Raw genomic sequence first — 22,064 nt, 5'->3', positions numbered from 1 at the left:
AGGTTTTATTTCTCACTTCCTCGTAACCCCTTGAACTTCTTTTGCAACCCCCAATGGAGTCGGGACTCACGGGTTGGGAACCTCTGTTTTACATAGTGTTTTTATGTAGTGAATTTTTATATTTCATTTGTGTCTTAATTTTGATTTTGTTTTATAGAGTATTAGTTATTTCAAATCATTGGAAATAATTGAATAAACATCTTATTTTGCAGTATAACTGAGTCTCTAAGTAACTAATATATTCTCCTAATTAGTCACCTTTCTTTGTTTGATATTGTGCAAGTTAATTGTAGTTTTGTGAAATATATTCATCTGTATTCATCTGTGTGTGTATTATATATACAGTGGATTCCAGTTATTTGGGCCACCGGTTAATCAGAGCAGCCGTTTATCTGGGACAAATCTTAAAGAACAGAACCCAATCAAGAAAATAGCCAGGGTTTACTTCACTTAATTGGCACACCATGCCATTTAATCGGGGTAGGAGGCTGCAGCACTGGAGATTACACTACGATTGTCTTCGACCATACCTTGTTCGGTCAGATTTCTGGAGGTCACAACCGTAAAATAATAAAAACAATTAGCACTCACCTGTTTATTGGGCTTTTCTCATAGTGCAATCTTTCATAAATGGATAGTAAACTCGATCTTATTGAATTTGCGATAATACCGACATCTGGAATTCTGTGGGTTATTATGGTGAAATGTGTTTACACTTCCATGGAATCTTCAATCATATAAAAAAATTAATTTTCAGAATCTTCTCTTCATTCCTATTTTTAAAGCTTTGTAACTTGTTACTCCATTCTCACTTGCGTGTATCATGTTACTTGCAATTTGTGTGTGCCGTGTTCTTTTTTGTTATTGATTGCTTATCTTTACCGTTTTAAATTTTAACCCCCACCTACAAATGTTAGTGAACAGAAATGTCAACTTGTTAGTATGTACATATTACAGTATGTATTAATTATTCCGATTTCCATGTATCATTTAATTTTTTGATTAGTAAGGTAATAAAAGGTAAATTTGTGCTTAATATATTTTTACTTTTATAGCCTGTGGATAATATTCCTCCTATTTTTGCTAATTAGAATCGCTGTTTAATAGAATTAAAATTCAGTTCACAAACGGGATCACAATGACCGGCGCTTACTACACATCGTATAGTGAATGGTACTTTACTACCAATTGTAAAGCGGGAGTCCACTGTATTTTTAACTACTTTTTTTTTTTTTTTTTTTCTTATGTAAACCCTAAACACGAGAGGTATTAGAACCTATAGTACTTAGTACCGTGCTTGGGTTGTATTTTTTACGTGAAACTTTGCATAATTGGGGCAGCCGCTTAATCGGACCAAAATGCACTAGTCCCGATGTGTCCCAAATAACTGGAATCGACTATATATATATATATATATATATTTTTTTTTTTCCTGTTTGTTTGTTCTTTTCAATTGCATAGTAATGGCTAATGTGGAATCTTTACATTCCTTGTCTGGTTGAAGTTGCTTATAGCATACCATTCTGATAGCTTAAGTGAATTGATTATTATGTCATAGTCACATTGCTCAAAAAGTTTAGTCACCTTTCTATGTTTGATATTCTGCAAGTTAAATTTTGTTTTGTGAAATATATTCATCTCTGTGAAATATACACATATTCAACTGTATGGTATTGAACAAACAGCCACCTCATCTTAGAGCAGAATAGTGTAATATCAGTAATTTAAAAAGCAGTTTCAAACAAGAATTATTGATGAGATAACTTTTTGAATGTACCATTGGCACCATGACTTCACAAAATGGCACCAAAACCTATCCATTTATCATTATTATTATTAATTCAAAAACATTAAATGTCATTTCATAATAAACATTTTTACAGGGGCCTCAGGCAAAAATACTTTTGCCTAGGGCCTGCAAATTCTCAAGTTAAGCCCTGCCAGTGCAATATCACCACTTTGCTTATTAGAGGTTTGAAGTGGTGGAACCCATGTTTATCCCGCAGAGTTAAGTTTCTGTTATCCCCTCACCCCATCTCCTTCAATCCATGCATGGTACTACTTGATGTTAATACTAATATAATATTTTAATATAGTAGTAATATAATACTTACTAATATTTAACACTAAGTGGTAGATTACTCTCATCAACTGGTAATACCACCACTTTGCTTATTGGAGGTTGAAGTGGCGAAACCCATGTTTAGTCTCCAAAGCAAAGTTTCTTGCAATCCTCTCTCCTTCAACCATGCACGATACTAAGTACTATAGGTTTGGATACCTTTCGTGTTTGGGGTTTTCATAAAAAAAAAAAAACTGCCCAATAACCAATAAACATGATGGTGTACTAAGTTTCACCTGAGTTATTAATTCTACTTAATAAAATACAAACATTGAAATTAAGATATTATTAGTTAAATCTCTATTATAATATGTAATAGAGATTTAACTAATAGATAATATGTAATCTCTATTATAATATCAAATATGTAAAATATACTCTGAAAATATATGATATAAAAAGTTCAGATTTTTTTACCCAACCATTGTAAACACTTATAAGGGGTCACTATACTTGGGCTAAACATGACAGCCACCTAATATTTGCTTTTAAGTGCATGTCATTAAATTCAGTAGATCCATAATTGAAAAGGATCTTAGTATTTTAAAAACAACAAATGATTAAAAAACCCGAAGAAGAAAACCTACTGGAAAACTGGATACACTTGATTATTGGTAAGCTTCTGACAAAATTGGAAAAGTTAGTTAGGTATACAGAACTCTCTGATTTAAGGAATGCACACTTAGCACTTCTTTATTTGTCATTAATCTTCTGTTTGAAAAGGGTCCAGATTTGATTCCTGTGTTGGCAGTAGGAACTTATTGAATCCTTTTCAAACAAGGCCAGTCACACTCTCTCAAGAAAAGGTGTGGAGTTTCCATGAAGTTTCTTGATATCCTAGATGGTAGATAGCAAGAATATCACTAATAAATAAAGGAAATCAGTTCCCAAAAGTTTTTTGGGAATTTTTTTTATGTATGATTTATATATTTTTAGTGAACAGCAACATTTTATTGGAAATGGGTTATTTAGTCTGATATTTACAAATCCTACTGCAGGAAGGTGGTTGGGAGAACATAATTATCTGAGGCATGTTCGGATTCCCCCCCCCCCATCCTATTAATCAGCACGCACCTCACTAGAGCCTTAGATAGTTCCATAATTTCTGACCATGTGGTGATCTTTATGGGTTTTCTGGACCACTAAGGCATCTTGGTGGTCCGGGAAGACAGTCTCCATTTTCACATGGCTACCGAACTTGTCTAATTCAACTTATATGGATAACCATGGAACAGGCTGTCTGGTGCCTGAATCCAGTACCATCAAATGTTAGACACTTTCCAGCAACTTTTGGCATCTATATCACAACTGATGATGATGATGATGATGTTATTTGGTTTTTAGGCGCATTAGCAACTGAGGCCATATTGCTCTGGGGATATGCGGTGGTCATTCCCTGACCTTTCCGCATCCTCTGTATTTGGTGGCTCATGGGCTCAAACCCCAGTCTAACCAAGAAGCGTGTGCTACGCACTGCTGCTCCTGCCCTCCTGGCTTCGGAGGTGTCCTATATCACAATGTGTCCGGGATGTGTTGTGTGCTAAAAATGATACAACCTAGTAATAGATAGGTATTTCTAAGCAAAGCTGTCTCAGTGTATTTCTCACTCACCATTTTTTAATGGTACTATTTTGTTAATAGAGAAATTTGTATGTTGATATCTTTTCTTATCTGTATTTTTTTCAGGTCATCGTCATCTGACAAATCTTCACTATATTGGTACTTGCAAAAAATTAAAGATGATGAAAGGCAAAATAATGAAAGCAATCAAATGTTGGTCAGAAAATTAGAAATGCTGGAGCATCGGACTTCAGCAATAGCATTGCAGACTGAAAAATTAAAAGCTCTTAAGGTAAGTATATTTTTGTAACCTGATTGGCTTATTGCATAGCAAAAAGGATGTAAACAGTCATATACCATGTTATAAGTTTCTGATATTGATGCCTTGTGAATGCCATATGCAGTTACATAGGTTATTTATTTATTTTTAACTGCAATAACAGTACTACAGATTAGAAGGGTGAGGTGGAGGGTGGGAGGGAGACAGTGTGAGAGAGATTCATATACAGTCATTATAAGCTTGTGATATTGTGTAAAAAAAATACATCTACTTATGGGTTGATGCAGAAGTGAGTAGAAATATTATAGTGATGTAAAAAATGAGTGGAAATATAAAACCATGCCCTCTAATAAATTAAAATTACTAAATTAAGAAGAGAATATTTGTGACTAACGAAATGCACAGTGCCTGTTGATAGGAATAATTTCTGTATACTTCTTGCGGGACTAAATCATAAATATGATAGAAATTTAAAAAAACAATAATTCTTATTAAATTATTAATGACATAAAAATATCTTATCTGTGATTGTGAATGGATTTAGAGAGTACAACACTCCAAATGAGTTATTTTTACAATTGTCTTCACATAAGCATCTTTTGCAAAACATTTATTTGGCATACCTTTCATATGTATACGTTCCCGACCCTTAACTGTAGATGTAGTGATTTATGACACTAACACAGATAATTTGTCTCACAGACTACCCAAGCTTTTTTTGTTTTATAATTTGTTATATACATACACATGTTGGATCCTTAAAAAGTAATGATATGTGTTTACTAGCTACCTGCTGAACAGGATCCTGTTTTAGAATAGCAGTACTAATTAATTTGGCATAATTTTCGAAGTAATTACAATAATTTCAATTTTTTTTAAAACAAACTTTATTTAGTAAAATATCAAAATATGAACCACAAATTATTTTAGTACTGGAAGTAGTGAAGCAATCTATTATGATTATATTTTAAAAAATTACAATTTTTCAGTAAATTAAAATGGGTAAAATAACATGAAATTGATGTGGCAGGTGCACAGTATTCTTCAGTGATCCTGTTTTAGAATAATTTGTCTGTCAAAAAAAATTGGAAGAGGATCATACTAAGCACGGATTTTTAAAAAAAGGCAGAAAACTTAATAGATAATTAAACAAACTGCTTTTGGGCCAACTCTCATATAACTCTGCATTACCCCACAAAAGTAACTGGAAACGGTGTGTAGACTAATGTCAATTGAAGATATGAATTATTATTGAAGGATTTAACTTAAAAACTAGCCTGTAAAGAGCATGCATATCAAAAAAATTGGCACTCATCTTGCAGACCAAGTAGTTTGTAAAGGATTAACTTGCCCGTAAAAACAGGCTAACTGACCATAGAATATATGTAATATACAGAAATAATATAGTGACACTTCTCACTACCCATTCTAAATGACCCGGCCCAATCCCACTTAGCCACTTTTGTATGTGTGGAGGGAGTGAGCAGTAAAAGAGAGAGTATAATTGGATTACTGGTTGTACTAAAACTTTTTTTTTTTAAGGACAACCAATTAGCAAAGTTTGTTTAATTTCAGTATGATCAGTAAGCCACTCACCCATCCACAGAAAGGAAAGTTCTGCAGAAGCATGGGGCTGCATTGCATATTTGCAGAGTCAAAAACACAGATTAATTTTATCCAGACTTTATACAGTAGAATTTCGTTAATACAAAGTTCAAGGGACCTAAATTTTCACTTTTTGTAATAATGAGGTTTGTAGTAACAAGGTCACCCAAAAGTGTCAAAATTTTACCATTATTATTATTTTTTTTTTGGCACATACTATACAATACAATACAATATAATTTTATTTATCAAGAGAATTCATTTACAATAAATGAACTTGTTAAGAAAAGTAGATTTCTTGACAACAAGTTGTAATTCTTCCTTTACAGGTTTTGTACAAATTTGTTATCTTACAGAAAAGACTATGAAGTCACTACACATAGTATATTCCACACTGTAAACAGAGGTAGTTTATCTGCATATCAATTCTAATCTACTGTGTCATTGAGTATCAAGAATTTTCTTATTAGGAATTTTAATTTGGAGATGGGATAACTTCTCCTGAGCGTGAAATCAATGCTAGCCAACAAGTTGTTTATTACATTCATTGTGTGCCTATCTCCAAATCTATTTAGTATCCTAGGGTGAGGCAAAGTAATTGCTTTTGGGTTCCTTAAATTATGTGAGACATTTCTTTGCAGATTCGACTCTTCAAAAATAGTGTTAAGATTTTTTAAGAATAGATTTAACTTCAGTTTTTGAACTGGATACAATATTTTATGTTTCAACAAAAATTGCCTTCTCTTATTCAGGTCATTCCAAGAGTTTGTCCCCATTAAAAGTTTCAGAATCCTATTCATTAAGTTGTCTAATGCCCTTATTTCTGTTTTATTTGCTCATGCCCATATATTTACTAAATAATTGAGTTGGGAGTCCACTAATGCATAATATAAGGTTACTTTTGTTCTAAGATTTAACTTATTTCTTAATGTAGTAGAAAAAGTACACATAAAATCTCATTTTTTTGTACACGTTTGTTATATGCATTATCCAACTTAGACTGTAGTCGATCCATAACCCAAGGTAACAATGATTTGAGACTTCTTCCACAGTTAGACATTCGTAATTCTGGAAATTCTGTTCATGTAGGCAATCGTGTTTGTGCAATTTGAAAAAGGGTTGAAAGTCCAAGGTTTGATGAGGAGGCCTTATTACCAAAAATTTAGTTTTTTCAAAGCTGAGTGCTAATTTATTATCATGCAGCCAAGATTGTAAATGTATTGCATCCTGTTGTAAATCATTCGCCATTTTCGTTAGGTCCTTTCCTATTGTATATAAGATTATATCATCTGCATAAATTTTTATAAAGGAGTTCTTAATTACTTCGAATATGTCATTTATATAGATGTTGAACGTGATTGGCCCAGCATGAGTGCCCTGAGGTACTCCTCTCTTTACATTATAAGATTTCCCCTTTGTATTTTCTACTTCTACTGTTATTTTTCTCTTGGTTAAATAATTTGCTAACAGTTGATTGAGTCTTCCCCTTATACCATATTTCAGTAATTTCTGTTGCAATATTGGGATATCAGTTAGGTCATATGCTTTGGTCAAATCTATAAATAAAATCAATATGAAGTTATTGTTGTTTAAATGTAAGTTTAGAGAGTCTATTAAGTTCTCTAATAATGTCTGTGTGCTCTTGCCCTTCTGATATGAGAATAGAGAGTTGTTTAACAGTCCATATTGATGTAAATATTTGCTTATATGGGAAAATATATAATTTTCTATTATCTTATTTAAAACTGACTGTATTGTTATTGGTCTGTAGTTGCAAAAGTCATCAGGTGGTCCCTTTTTATATATAGGAATTATCTTAAATGACAGTAAGTTTGTAGGATAGCTTCCCGACTAACATCCGTGCTATTAGCTCTACCAAGAGAACAGAGAACTGTTCTTTGTTTCTCTTTACCTCGGTTACTATCTATTTATCTCGGTATATATCTAAGAATAATAATAAATAATAATATCAAAAATAAATTAATTTAAATTAATAAAATAATTAAAATAAAAAAATAATAAAAACAAAAGCCTTGTCTAACAATACAGTAGGATTAACACACTTTTTAAAAATTTTATTTTATTTGTAAGGTAAACTAAGAGAAAAAGCAATTAACAGAAATGAAAATATTGTACAGTATATATTTTGATATATACAATATTTTAGTATCACAGTAAAAGAATTAATCTCAGTATAAAAGGAGACATACAATCCATTAACTTTTTTGATAAATTAATCTAATTTAAAGAAAGAATCCAATGTTTGCACAGTTTTTGTCCTATATGCAATAGTTGTTTCTTTATCAATGTTACTGCAGGCCAACATATTCTCAATATGCTCAATGCATTTTGGGTACCTTTTTTAGATGGTAGTGTATGTGTGTGTGTGTGCTTCTTCACTTTTGCTGTCGCTGGTAACAAAAACATGATCGTTTTGCTTGGTGCTTAGCAGCTCTTCTGATGTTGTGTTGCTGTGGTAGAAACTACATGTATCTTCACAACCTCTTCAAATTTGCCAACAAAATCCATAGTCCTTCAAATTCCCCCCATTTCTCAATGTTGCTATCACATTCATCTGCTGGACCATGTTTTTTGATGATATTCTTTCCAAAGCCACTCTTTCTGAAGCATTTGATTATTACACTTGACGCAATACTGTCCCACTGCTTCCCTCCCTCCTATGTTGAGGATCAAGTACCTTATCAAGCAGGCTCTATATGCTCCCTTGTGGTTATAAATAATGCCTTGATCCAGTGGCTGCATAAAACTGGTGGTAAAAAAAAATAGGTAAACTGCAGCCATTATCACCCACTGCAGGATGGAAGCCTCCTCAACAATTCATGTTGAGGGAAATGGACCATAATTTGCCATGCTGGTCCAGTCCATATTTGTCAACTTAAGTGTCTTGGCAGAATGTGCTGTACAATGATCTAGAATTATCAAAATGTTCCTTTATTCTGAAGCCATTCTTCTGTCCGCTTTTGATAACCAAGACTGAAAAATTTTGGTCATAAGCCAATCACTTCTCTTGGCCACATACTTACAAGGAAGTTGGTTAACTTCTTTAAAACATCTTGGCTTGGAAAACTTACCAATCACCAGTTGGCATAGTTTGGAATTGCAGCATAACAGAATAGTGAGTCTTTGTTTACTTAATTTTCCATCATGACAGGACTCTCATTGAACAGCAAATGTTTTGTTTGGCAGCAAATTATAAAATAAACCTGTCTCATCAAGATTAACAATATCCTTTACCTCATATTTTTCAAGAATGTACTGTACAGAACACAGCCAGTCTGTAGCATTTTCCTTGTCGACTAGTCCAGACTCGCTGCAAACATTTCACAAAACCAAGTTATTCCTGTCTTTAAATCTTTGGAGCTACTGCTGCATTTGAAGTTGCTAATTCCATAATGCTGAGCCAGATAATTTGCCTTTTCTTTCAAAATCGGACCAGATATTGGCAAATTAGATGCACGTGTATGTTGGGACCACTCGAAACGTTTTGTTTCAAGCTTCTTGTGTTTTGAACCAGGAATTTGTTTCCTGTTTTTTATCGCTGCTCTTTCACAAATTTCTTCAAGTTTTTTTCGATTTTTCAGTATTGTAGATGGGGTATTGTAATGGGATGTTGTATTCCTATGCAATGTCCGTTTTGCTAAGTTCAGTCCTGTCGGCCTCTTGTATAATTTTCAGTTTAATTTCCAGGCTCAATTCTGTCAGTTTACGTTTTGTAACCATAACACTACTAGATGAGATGTAATATAAACAAACTTTAAATTAATTTAAAGACACAAGTTCCGAAAAAGACATCAGCTCAGATAAAATGGCACAAAAAATAGATTACTATATACTGTAGCAAAAGATTCTTTGGGACTGGCATAACAATTGCAACTGATCTTAATCCCATGGAGAGCGAGTGAGTTATGTAAATAACTTAGAAAAACTGTTTTTTTTTTTTTTTTTTTTTTTTCTTTTGTTAATTTTACATGTTTTTCAGAATGCACTTATGTTGTAGCTGCTATAAACTGGTTTTGTTTACACAAAAATAATTTCTAACAATTCAGCGTCATCCTTTGGGAAGCAGGGAACCAGGTGGCCAGAGGCAATAATCGGACAGCTGTGCTAAGATTTTTATTAAACGTACAAAATAACAATATTTATTTCTCATTGGGTGAAAACGAACTTTGCAATACATATTAACTGAATTTTGTAATAAGTGAATATATTTACATAGAAAAGCCTGTCCTTTCCCAGGGGAATGGTATTTACTTCATATAAACAAGTACTTTGTATAAAGCGATTTTACTGTACTTCTATTTGAAAATGCTAACAACAGCCCCAAAAATGAGAAAAGCCTTCTTAAAGATTTTCTGATGTGCAATCAAAATTCAACTTCAAACTGTTTTCAGATGAGTAGTAATCACTGCATATATTAGGGAAACCTAATATGAGCAGTAATTATCAGGAAAAATTAAAATTAAAATTTTTTAAGATTGTATTATGTGGATAACAAATTTATGCACATGTGTAATTGGACACTGTTTAGTGGAGATATTGATAAATGGAAATTTATATTTATTAAATATTATTATATTGACAACGTGTTAGATATTAATTATAATGACTTGTATTTTTATCAAGATAAACTTAATTTTAATAAAAATCATGTGAAATTTTGAAAATTTGATGTTTGAATTAAAAATACTTTTTGTTTTTTAGTATTTAATTTTTTAATAACTTTTATTTTTACTAAAAAGATTAATCTGTCAGCCTGAGCCTGGAGATAGCAGCAGTTTTTTGTTCTCCTCTTCCCCCTTTTTTTTTTATTTTTCCTGCAAAAAAAACTAGTTCAATCCCATGCATATTTTGGACATAATCTTCAGCTTAAATTTAAACAAATTTTCAACTTAAACTTCACTAAATTTTCAACCTAAACTGTTCTGTTGGTTTTTGGTAACAATGAAATCTGTTTACCTACTATCACGGTGGAGTTGAGGTACTGTTATTTTGCTTTAACAGAAGCCAGTCAATTAGGAAATTTAGAACCCTCATAGAGAATGTTGCTCAGATATTTGCATATTACTGTAAAAGAATCCCACGTTACATAAAAAGCAGGCTTGTGATATCAGTAGCTACCATGTTTGCTGGGGGAGTTATTATTGTGGGAGAGTGTGTAAAGTGAAGCATCTAATAATCGGATGGGATATTCAATAAAATTCTTTTAAAGTAGCTACTGCAATTATGAACGTGATATTTTATCTTAGATTCTATATATCATTGTCCATCATTAAGAAAATAAAAAATTGAGAATCAATCTATTCATGAGTAGCTGTGCCATAGGCATTTAAAATTTGTAGCTAGCTAGCTGTTGGTATATTGCTGTCCTCCCCACACTGAGTGGAAAAGACCTGAGTTTGAGTCCTGTCGATGATGTGAGGAATTTTTATGGGCTTTTTTCACAACGTGGCTGAGTTAGTCGGTCTCAGGTGAGGGTAGCATTTTTTTCTCCTGGAAACTTGGGTTTTTTTCCAGTGAACTGAAAATTAACCACAGAACACACGCAATTTACAGATAGTATATATGAAGCAATATGGTCTTAGTCACTGATGCTCCTAAAACCCTACTACAACAGTTGTAGCTAGCTACTGTTTCCATGCCCACTTGCACTATGAAAATTGGTGTGCTCACTGACAGGTTAGTTTATCAGCTACACAGATAAATCAGTGTGCAACAAGAGGTAATCATAACATGATGTAACACTGTTACTAAATTCAGTATGTTAGCTCTTTTTTTTTTATTGTTATTTTTATTATTGTAACTGTTATTCTGGAACTTTTTTAACCTTTATACTTTCTAGGAAGAATACTTCCTCCTTCTTCAAAAGGTGTATTCACGTGAAACTGCTGAAAATACAGTAAGCAAAATTTCATAAATATGATCTTAAAAAGAATTAAATTAATGAATTGTAAGGATATATAAAGGTAAATACTTAAAACTTCTTGTCATGGTACTAATCTCTAAGATTCAATGATGTAATGTAAGATTTTACTTTAGTGCCGAAAATTATGTTGGCACTACCTATATTTTTCATTTTTGATTGTATATTTTGTTCTTCACAAAAAAAGAAGTTACTTTCTGTTGCTCTATTTTATGATGTCAAAGATAACTTATCTATTTTTATATAAATTTTTTCATTGTTATATCTGCATGGCATTTGCTCAGACGATTATGGAGTGAGTTTGACAATTTTCAGTAAAAGTAATCTTTTGCTGAGAATAGAGATATACTTTAAATATGCAACTAAAACTGAATCCTAACTCAGTTATAAGCAGTACAACCCAAGTTATTGGGTTGTACTTGTACAGGATAATTGTTAGGTAGCTATTCGATGCTTTCTTCTCTAGATGATAGTATTTCAGTCAGTATGACAACTTAATTTTATTCTTATCAGTTTTGCTGTTATACAGCTGCAAATTCTTATAACACAATTAATGTGAATAGTGTTCTTTGGGATTAATCATAATGCAGTGAATTTGAAAATTTACATTGTGGATGGATCACTTGCATAGTAGCAGTATATTTCTGAATTGATTAATTAGATAACTGTTTTTATTATATCAATTTGTTAGAGGCACCACACAGGTGAATGGTATTCTTGCCCTTATTTTTTTACTGTGAATTCAGCTGATATCAAGGTCATCTGCTTTATGGAACCATAACATTATCAGATAATGATTGTAATATATTAATGCAGACATACCTGGCGCCTCCGTAGCCAGGTGGGAATTGTGCTTCGGCGCTCCAGCTTTTAAATATAGTACCAGGTCCGGCTCCTCATGCCAGGGACGGGCATCAGATTGCAGTTGAAAAGTCCAGCTGCTTTCTGATGGCAAAGTGACCTGACGTAAACAACATACTACACTTACAAACATATCTCTCTTATATGTACTTTTATTCTTTCCTATACAAAAATCATTTATACACTTGACTTAGCTTACGAACTTAACTTAACTTAAAAAATATTTTTCCCCCCCCTCTCCTATTCCTCTTCGAAATTGTGCTTTTGTCTTCTTATTTCTTAGCTATCTTTTTATTTATCAGGTCCACTTTACAGATTTTCTGTTTAAAATGATTTAGGTGGAGATGGGCTTTTGCCTGGGAACCACCCTGACAGTACACACACGCACACACGCACACACACGCACACACACACACGCACACACACACACACACACACACACACACACACACACACACACACACACACACACACACACACACACACACACACACACACGTAGCCAGGTGGGAAGGAACAGCAGTGCGTAGCACACGCTTCTTGATTAGACCAGGGTTCGAGCCCGTCACCACCAAATACGGAGGATGCGGAAAGGTCAGGGAATGACCACCGTTAGTATACGACCTTTAGTATATCTTGTAAAAAGGTAAAGGGAAGGATTTTAATTTTTGCAAAGGAAATTATGATAGCCTTAAACATTATATGGGATTTCTTCAATAGGAACAGTTAGTGAACATATAAGTATTAACACTGAATGAGAAATGTTCAAGGAAATAATAATATTAGAAGCTACACATCTTTTGATACCTTTAAAATGTTATTGTTCATATTAAATTTACAATTTAAAGTTAATTATAATTTTAAAAGCCACTTTTCAATATCTTTAAAGTGTTATTGTTTCAGGCCCAGACCAGAATGAATGACCACTGAATTGATGTAGTTAATAATAGAAAAGAGAGTGATATAGAATGAGTATAAATTATTATCAAGCGACATTTAATGCTATTGCAAGTATTAATTAATCTATAATTAAAGTTACCCAGGGGTAAGACGTGCTAAGGCAGACTGTGAAAAGATTTTGGCAAAGAGTATTTAGAGCAGTATTAAAGAGTTTTTGTACATGTTAACAACAGAAGGAAGTTAAATATATTGGCCCACAACAGGATAGCTTTAGTAATGCTATTGATGATTCTAAACAGACAGCAGTTGAGTTAAATTAATTTTTGGCATAATTATTCACCTTTGAGGGTTTGTATTGATAACTGGACAGTTTTACAATCACTGAATAACATATTGGATTGGGAAAGAAATTAACCTACGTCAATGTGAAAAAGCATGAGATGATGATATTTATCCAGCAATATTAAAGAGAACAAATTGCTAAACCTGTGTTTATTATAATCTTATATATACATGCATATGCGGCTCATCCTACTGTAACACAGCATATTACAATGCATGTGTTCATGCATGAAAATTCAAAGTTCCGCACATTTTCACATAACTTCTAATTTTCACAAATTTTACTGAATCGTTAGTATCATTTCAGTTTATGGTTGTCTGTGAGCTTTGCATATTTTAATTGGTTAATATATTTTGTGTTAAAATTTTTATATAGTTCCTATATATATATATATTATTATTATTATTATATTATTATAGTTTCTGTATATATATTATTACAGTTCCTATATATACATATTCCTCTGTGCACAAAATAAAAATGAAAATGAAAGTTTTAAAGTTTTGATGAAAATTGTTTCTAACTTGACCCTGAAAGGAGCTACACATTCAAAAGAAATTTCAATGATCTCTGATGAGCAGTTACAGATTTATTTTAGGGAATGGGAAATGCAAGCTAGGCAACCGGCTGTACATTATTTTTTAAAGAATTGACCTAATACAAGAGGAACCCCCCCCCCACACTTCTTCCAAATGAAAAATCAACCATCAGAAATGAAACAGTATTGCTCATATATCTTTTATTTCAATAAATTTCTGTTTAATAATCACTGATGAGGTTTAACATATTATTTACCAATATTTAGTGTATTTTAAGCAAGTTAATTAATGCATGCAGTGCATTACATTTCAGGCATGTTCAATTTTTTTTTTTTTATTAAATTAAATGATTTTTTTCCCCTTTTCTGTGATTAATAGAAGTGAAAAGTAAATATAGCCTTCTTATCAATTAATTACTAAGATTATAACTTTATAGAACTTAAGCTCAAGGAAACTCTCTATAGGTTTTGTTCTCTGAACTTAGCTATTTAGTTTAATTACAACTGTATAATATTTATTATTATTATTATTTATTTTTTTTTTTTTTGGTAGTTGTTGGCGCATAAGCTTCTGTGGCCATAATGCACCTCCCAAGGTTTTTGCAGTACTTTGATCCAAGCCTGAGGCGGGAATCGAACCTGCAACCTTTGGGTTGCCAGGCAGGCACTTTACCCACCCGGCTAGCCCGGTCGGCATATTTATTATTAATCTTCTCTTGTATTATTCTTTTTTTTCTCTCTCTCTTTTCTCTCAGTATATATGTATCCCATCACCAGTATTGCATAACAATACATGCAAAGAGTGCATGGACTGTCTAAAGCTAACAATATTGCATTAAAACTATATTTAATCTATGAATTTCTTTTTACCCTACAAATTGTATGGAAAAACAAAATGATAATTGCAGAATTTCTATTTGTTCAGTTTTAATGAAATTTGGTTTGGCTTGACAAATATTTTTAACAAGCTCAAATACAAAATTTCATGAAAATCTGTCCACTGAGAATCCCTCTGTTGCCTGCATATGGACATGGTGAAGTCAGCAGGTGCTTAGCATATATACACATGCAAATGTGTCTAAAAATGGGATAAGTATTGACAGTTTATAGCTTCTATGGAACCTATATCTGACTGTTAAATGAAAATCTGCATAAAAATCTATAGCATGCATTTCTACTCTGCTCTGCTCCATTTTTTTCAGAACATATATTACATATTAAAGTAGGATGAGCTGTATGAGTATGTATGTACATATAGAAAGGTTATTTAATAGACTATACCTCCTATACTTACCTGGTCAGATAACATGTAACATGATCTTACCTGGTCAGCTCCATTGATAGCATTATACAGGTTCAATGAGTTGTGATCAGTAGCCATTGTTAGGTTTATCAAACACTGTGCTGCCAAGAGTGAATTGCCTTCTTTTAATTTCAAATTAGAAATGAAAATTTTATTAACTGATTCCCAGTGCAGTGTTATAAACAGAAATTTTTAATAATAGAAACCCAACTTTATTTTATTTTTTTTTTTGGCTTTTTTTGGGGGGAAATTAGGATCAATTTACATGATTTTTACATGAGTATTTGCAATGGTCCATATGTGTAGAATAATTTTAAAAGTTTTTATTAATGATATACAATACAGCAAGATGTATATGTAGTATACACTAAATCAGGGGTGGGCAACTTTTATAAATGGCAGGCCAAATAAAATGTCTATGAGATACATGCTGGGAAAATTTTTTTTTAGCTTGCCATGATTTTTAGGATTATTAAAATGGTGTATAATGAAAAAATTGTCATAAACAGTTTTATGTTATTTATTGTAATATTTATACATACACATGTATACATTATTAATTTTATTAATATTTATAATATAATTTTTATAATATTTAATGAGAGATTTAATACCGTTAATTTCTATCAGTAAATTGATGTCTGGATCGATATTTGTCGTAACAGTGCACAGAGTATTTTCTAAATTTATGTTAGAAATTCTATTAATACAAAAATATATATAATAATGTTGGGCTGTTTATTGTATATGTATATTTTGAAAATGACTGCAGGCCGGAGGTTGCCGATCACCTGTACTCAATTAATAATTTTTTTTAAATTTTATTCTTACTTCCTTGTGGAATTTAATATAGCTTTTTAAAAACATCAATTTCTAAATGTTTGCTAGTCAGTAGGATTTCTTTTTTTTAATTAATCTCAGAGCGTAGATGGGTTGACTATTGATGATCATGCTCAGGTAGCTGATAAACTGAATGAGTATGCTGCATCTACATTCACACATGAGGAGTTATTCAATGAGGGGAGTGCCAGAAGTTTATCAAACTCTAACAGGGAGCTAAGTGATTTTGTAATAACTGAGAGCAAAGTGGAGGAGAAATTGTTGAAGTTAAACATAAAAAAGGCATCTGGGGTGGACGGGATCTATCCAGTTATATTAAAGGAGGCAGCAAAGGAAGTAAGCAAACCCTTAACCATAATTATGAGAGCTCCCTTGGACTCTGGGGAAGTCCCCATGGACTGGAGGTGTGCAAATGTTGCATATGGAAGACTGCTGTACAAATTGGAGAGGTATGGCATTAAGGGTAAGTTGCTATAATGGATAAAAGGGTGGTTGAGTGGGAGAAGACAGAGAGTAGTAATCAGTGACTGCTGCTCTTCGTGGACTAATGTTATTAGTGGAGTCCCGCAGGATTTGGTGTTGGGCCCACTGTTGTTTTATATATTTATCAGTGATATTGATAAAGGTATATCAGGCTTAGTCTTCAAGTTTGCAGATGATATAAAGGTTGGCAGGGTTGTTAATGACAGTGTGCTACTGCAACAGGATCTAGAAAATTTGAGCAAATGAGCTAAGAAGTGGCAACGGAAGTTTAACATTGACAAATGCAATCCATTCAAAGGCCTTGAATGGGTTGAGCAAGCTGAATGCTGATGGGATTCTTCCTCTTGCTCAGATTAAGAACTTGAGTGGGCACAGATTCAAATTGAAGAAAGACAGTTGTAGAATAGATGTGTGAAAATTTGCCTTTATCAGCTGGTAGTTGATTGGTGGAACAACTTACATCTTTTGTTGTGGAAATTGATAGCCTGCATAAATTTAAAGCCGAGCTGGACAGGCATTTGAAACGAATGAAGGGATGAAATGGTTTTTTTTTTTTTTTTTTTGCTGATGCTGCATAAGCTTGCTTTTGATTTGTTAAACTTCACAAAAATTGTTTTTAAAAATGTTAAGATGGCATTGTTGATTATAAGTTCAAGCATATTCATAATTAATTATGGCATCTGAATATCAGAACCAATGAGAACTGTGTATATTATTTATATGGATTGGATGTCTTTTGAGAAAAACATACTTAATCTATTTTTGTTGTGACGTATTAGCATTCCAGTTATTAATACTTTTAATTGAGTATCAGAACTTGCATGAATCAACCCACATACTTTGATAAATAATTCTAGAATGAGTGTTGTTGTTGGCCAGTACAGTCTTTCATTTCCAGCTAGTAGTATATTATTTTAACGGTTTGTATTGTACCCCCCCCCTCTATTTTTTACCAACCGGCTTGGTTAACAAAGATATGTATCAGTTAATATAAACTGATAATCAAGGCCTGTATTTGAATTATTTTTTGGCTAATAAAATAATGCAGTACCTCATTTCAGATATTTATAGTAAATTTTTTGATGTAATTAACTTTTTGCATGTTGGTATTTATTTCAATGCATTAACCTCTGCTTGCACCTTCACGATGGTGGGACTGTTAGTAATCCTGGGTATAACCTCCATGCACAAGCACATGGTGGGTGACCACCCAGGTGTGAACCAACGTAAGCAGGGGTCGAGGTGTGGCGCCCACACCACATGGAGGAACGCCGCCCCTCTATGTTACCAGGCAGTACTAGGTGGTAGATGACTCTCATCAACCGGTGAAATACCACCACTTTGCTTATTGGAGGCTTGAAGTGGTGGAACCCATGTTTAGTCTCTAGAGCCAAGTTCCGGTCAACCCTTCCCTATCTCTTCCATCATGCAGTATGATTGATGACTTTTGAGGTTATGATGAACGTCGTGGCGAGATCCAATATTCCTTACATTTCGAGGGTACAGCTCTAAAACGGTTTTCGCAGGCCGGCCGCTAGTTAGTACACCGGACCGAACCTATTGGTAACTCTCTAGGAGGCTTCCGGATCAGCTAGTGTATAATCTTGCTACCTCTACTCTGCCAGATAGTGACTGGAGGGAGTCCGAGTAGTGTGTATGCGGGGAGCATTGTCGAGGCCACGTTATGTCAAGGATCTGGGTATATTCTTACCACATGTACGCCATATCCAAAAATTTCATTACCTCATACAGCATGTCCCACCCACTTTTTCTTACTATTGAATACACCATGAATTGTCAAACTAATAGAACAAGCTTATCTGCGAAAAGACCTAAACCTCCCAAGGACTTCCTAATTCATTTCACAAATATACGTGGTCTCAATTCTAATCTCAACGATGTCCATTTCCACTTGCAGTCTGCCAAACCACATGTACTTTTTCTGACAGAATCTCAGTTATCGGTTGATTCAACTACTGCTCATCTCAGATGCCCAAATTATTCGCTGTATGATTCCTTTCGCCTCAAAGGTGGTACTTGTGCATATGTCCGTTCTGATATTCCCTGTCAGAGACTTGGCAATTTGGAATCTCCTCTCTTCGATCTTCTCTGGCTTAAAATCTCTCTACCTCATTGTGTCAAATTCATCTGTTGTCTCTACCGTTCTCCCAACTCCACTAATCACTTGGAGCTCTTTGACTTCCTCTCGTTGCAACTTGACTTTCTCCAGTCCAACTTTCCTAACAGTGAGGTAATTTTCCTTGGTGATTTTAATGTTCACAACTCCAGCTGGCTTCCGTTTTCTAGTCACACCGACCCAGCAGGTCGAGATGCTGAGGCTTTTGCAATTACTAATGACCTAGCACAGATTGTTCATTTACCTACAAGAATACCGGACAATCCGAATCATACAGCCAATACGCTTGATCTTTTTCTCACAAACAACCCTTCTAAGTACACGGTCGAAGTGAGAGGTCCTTTAGGCACTTCAGATCACAACTTGGTGATTGTCTCTTCTCCAATGGAACCTTTATCTCATGGCTATTCCCAACCTCGTGTTGTTTGGCATTACAAGAATGCAAAATGGGATGACCTGCGTGACTTCTTTTCTTCTTTTCCTTGGTCGGATTACTGTTTCAAAACTTCTGATGTCAACGTTTGCTCAGATCGTGTCAGTGAAATTATTCTTGCAGGAATGGAATCCTTTATCCCACACTCCACTTTAAAATCTCGTCCTTTATCTAAACCTTGGTTTTCCAATAAATGTGCTAAGGCTGTTCAAGAGAAGAATGTTGCATATCGTAATTGGCTTGTTTCTAATTCTTCAGTTTCATTTTCTGCCTACACCAAAGCTCGCAACAATTGTAAAACAGTTATTAATCAGTCCAAACTAGAGTTTGAACAGGCTAAGAGTAGAAAACTTGCTTCTTGCCCTAATGGTAGCCGAGCATTCTGGTCTCTTGCCAAAGCTATTGGCCGCAACTTTTGCCCATCTCTGCTCCCACCTCTGTCCAAACCAGATGGTTCTGTTGTCACTTCAGCCAAGGATAAAGCTGACCTGCTAGCATCCCATTTTTCTTCCAGCTCATGTATTAATGATCTTGGTAAAACACCTCCCACCATTCCTAACATGCTCCATTCAATGCCTCCTGTGGTCTTCCGTCAAAAGGATATCAGAAGGATTTTGATGAATCTTGATGCTAAGAAAGCTCCAGGTCCTGATGGTATTTCTCCACTTGTTCTCAAAATCTGTGCTCCTGAAATTACTCCTATTCTTTGCCGCCTTTTTTCACTTTCTTATTCCAAAGGTGTTTTTCCTTCTGCTTGGAAATTTGCTCATATCCAGCCAGTTCCTAAAAAGGGTGACAAATCCCTCCCATCCAATTATCGTCCCATTGCAATTACTTCTACTCTTTCTAAAGTAATGGAGAAATCAATTAACCGCCAACTCTTAAACTACCTAGAAACCTTCCGTCTGATCAACGATCACCAGTATGGATTCCGCCAGTGTCGATCCACTGGTGATATCCTAGCTTATGTTACCCATTTATGGACTAATTCAATGGAAAGGTTCGGTGAAACACAAGTAGTTGCTCTTGACATCTCAAAGGCTTTTGATCGTGTTTGGCATAAAGGTCTTCTAAACAAGCTTCCATCTTATGGTTTGCCAACTGTTTTTAGTAATTGGTTATCCAGTTTTCTCTCTGATCGCTCACTGAGGGTGATGGTAGATGGCTCTCTGTCTTCTAACTTCTCCACTAATGCCGGTGTCCCCCAAGGTTCAGTTCTTTCCCCCACTCTTTTCCTCTTGTATATCAATGACCTTCTTCCATTGACTGGAAATCCTATCCATAGTTTTGCCGATGATAGCACATTGCATTCAACTTTCCGTTTTGAGAAATCTTGTCCTGCTCAATCAGCTTCAACTTCTCGAAAATCTGCTACCAATTCCTTAAATGCCGATCTTCAGGTAATTCTCCAGTGGGGCAAAGACAACTTAGTTGAATTCAACCCTTCTAAAACTCAGTCTTGTCTTATATCTCGCAAAAAGGATTCTTCTGCTCCTATGCTTATCTTTAGTGAAACTCCAATTTCTAGGCAAAAGGATATATCTCTTTTGGGGATTACCCTCACCACTAATCTCTCTTGGCACAAGCACATTACAAATATTGCTTCCTCTGCATCTAAAAAACTTGGTTTTCTCTTTCGCTCTCGGCGTTACTTTTCTTCCAAACAGCTGCTCACTCTGTATAAATTGCAAATCCGCCCTGCCATGGAATATTGTTCCCACATTTGGGGTGGTGCCCCCAAAACCTCTCTCAGGCTTCTTGATTCCATTCAGAAGAGGGCAGTTAGGTTAATTAATGACTCATCTCTAACAGAGTCTCTCCACTCGCTTTCTCATAGACGCACTGTTTCTGCTGCTTGCCTCTTTTACAGATACTTCCATGGGCACTGTTCTTCTGAATTGGCTTCTATAATTCCCGCTCTCTCTTTCAAAACAGTCCGAACACGTGCCACCACCAGCCAACATCCATTTACTGTCCAACTTCAAACCCACAGAACCAACTTTTCATCTTCCTCATTTATTCATTCAACTGCCGTTTTCTGGAACAACCTTCCTTCATACGTATTTCCTGAAAATTACAATCTACAGAAGTTCAAGTCCAATGTCAACAAATATCTTCTTTCGTCTTCTCAACCTCCAACCCAAGCACGGTACTAAGTACTATAGGTTCTAATACCTCTCGTGTTTGGGGTTCACATAAAAAAAAAAAAAAAAAAAAATTAACCTGGTGAATTTAGAAAGGGGTCTGTTCTAGCCCTTCTTGCTGAGTTCAACATCTAATTTAACATTTTGCATGTAGAATTAGATGTTTATTGATCTAAATTTCCTTGAACAACGTAATGCAAATTTTAGTTGCTTGTGGGTCCATATAAGGGCTGCTATAGTTCTGGGATAGTGGACACTGGTGTGCACATTGCGAGCTTGAACCCCTACACTGCCAAAAAAAATACATGGTCCACTTTTAACTGTAACACTTTTATATTGGCTTCAATAAAATAGTTATATTGAAGTTGTAAATTCCTCTAGTCCCATAATGCATATATGGAAATTTATTTATGTGTACAGCAGGCCCCCGTTATAACGCGGTTTGCTTTACGCTGATTCACTATAATGCTGTTTTTATATTATAACTCATATCTGACTATAATGCTGTCACAGATCACTATAACGCTCTTTTACAGATTGCATTTTTGGCATATTTAACAAAATCGTTTCATTT

At 34.3% G+C, this 22,064-nt stretch overlaps 1 protein-coding gene across 2 annotated transcripts in view; it reads left to right on the top strand.

The window, feature by feature from the left end:
- LOC150084983 (uncharacterized) overlaps positions 1–22,064 on the top strand; it is a 69,421-nt gene that overhangs the window by 13,179 nt on the left and 34,178 nt on the right. For both annotated transcript variants that reach the window (XM_090375682.1, XM_090375681.1), the window contains exons 5-6: positions 3,809–3,974; positions 11,428–11,484. In XM_090375682.1, the coding sequence (XP_090231808.1) occupies positions 3,809–3,974; positions 11,428–11,484 (223 nt within the window). The remainder of the gene's footprint in view (positions 1–3,808; positions 3,975–11,427; positions 11,485–22,064) is intronic.

The sequence above is a fragment of the Mastigoproctus giganteus genome, chromosome 6 (assembly GCF_048544385.1).
Source record: "Mastigoproctus giganteus isolate SK-2022 chromosome 6, ASM4854438v1, whole genome shotgun sequence".
Classification (NCBI taxonomy): domain Eukaryota; kingdom Metazoa; phylum Arthropoda; class Arachnida; order Uropygi; family Thelyphonidae; genus Mastigoproctus; species Mastigoproctus giganteus.
The sequence above is the reverse complement of the archived record's forward strand: the minus strand, read 5'-3'. Positions and strand labels throughout refer to the sequence as shown.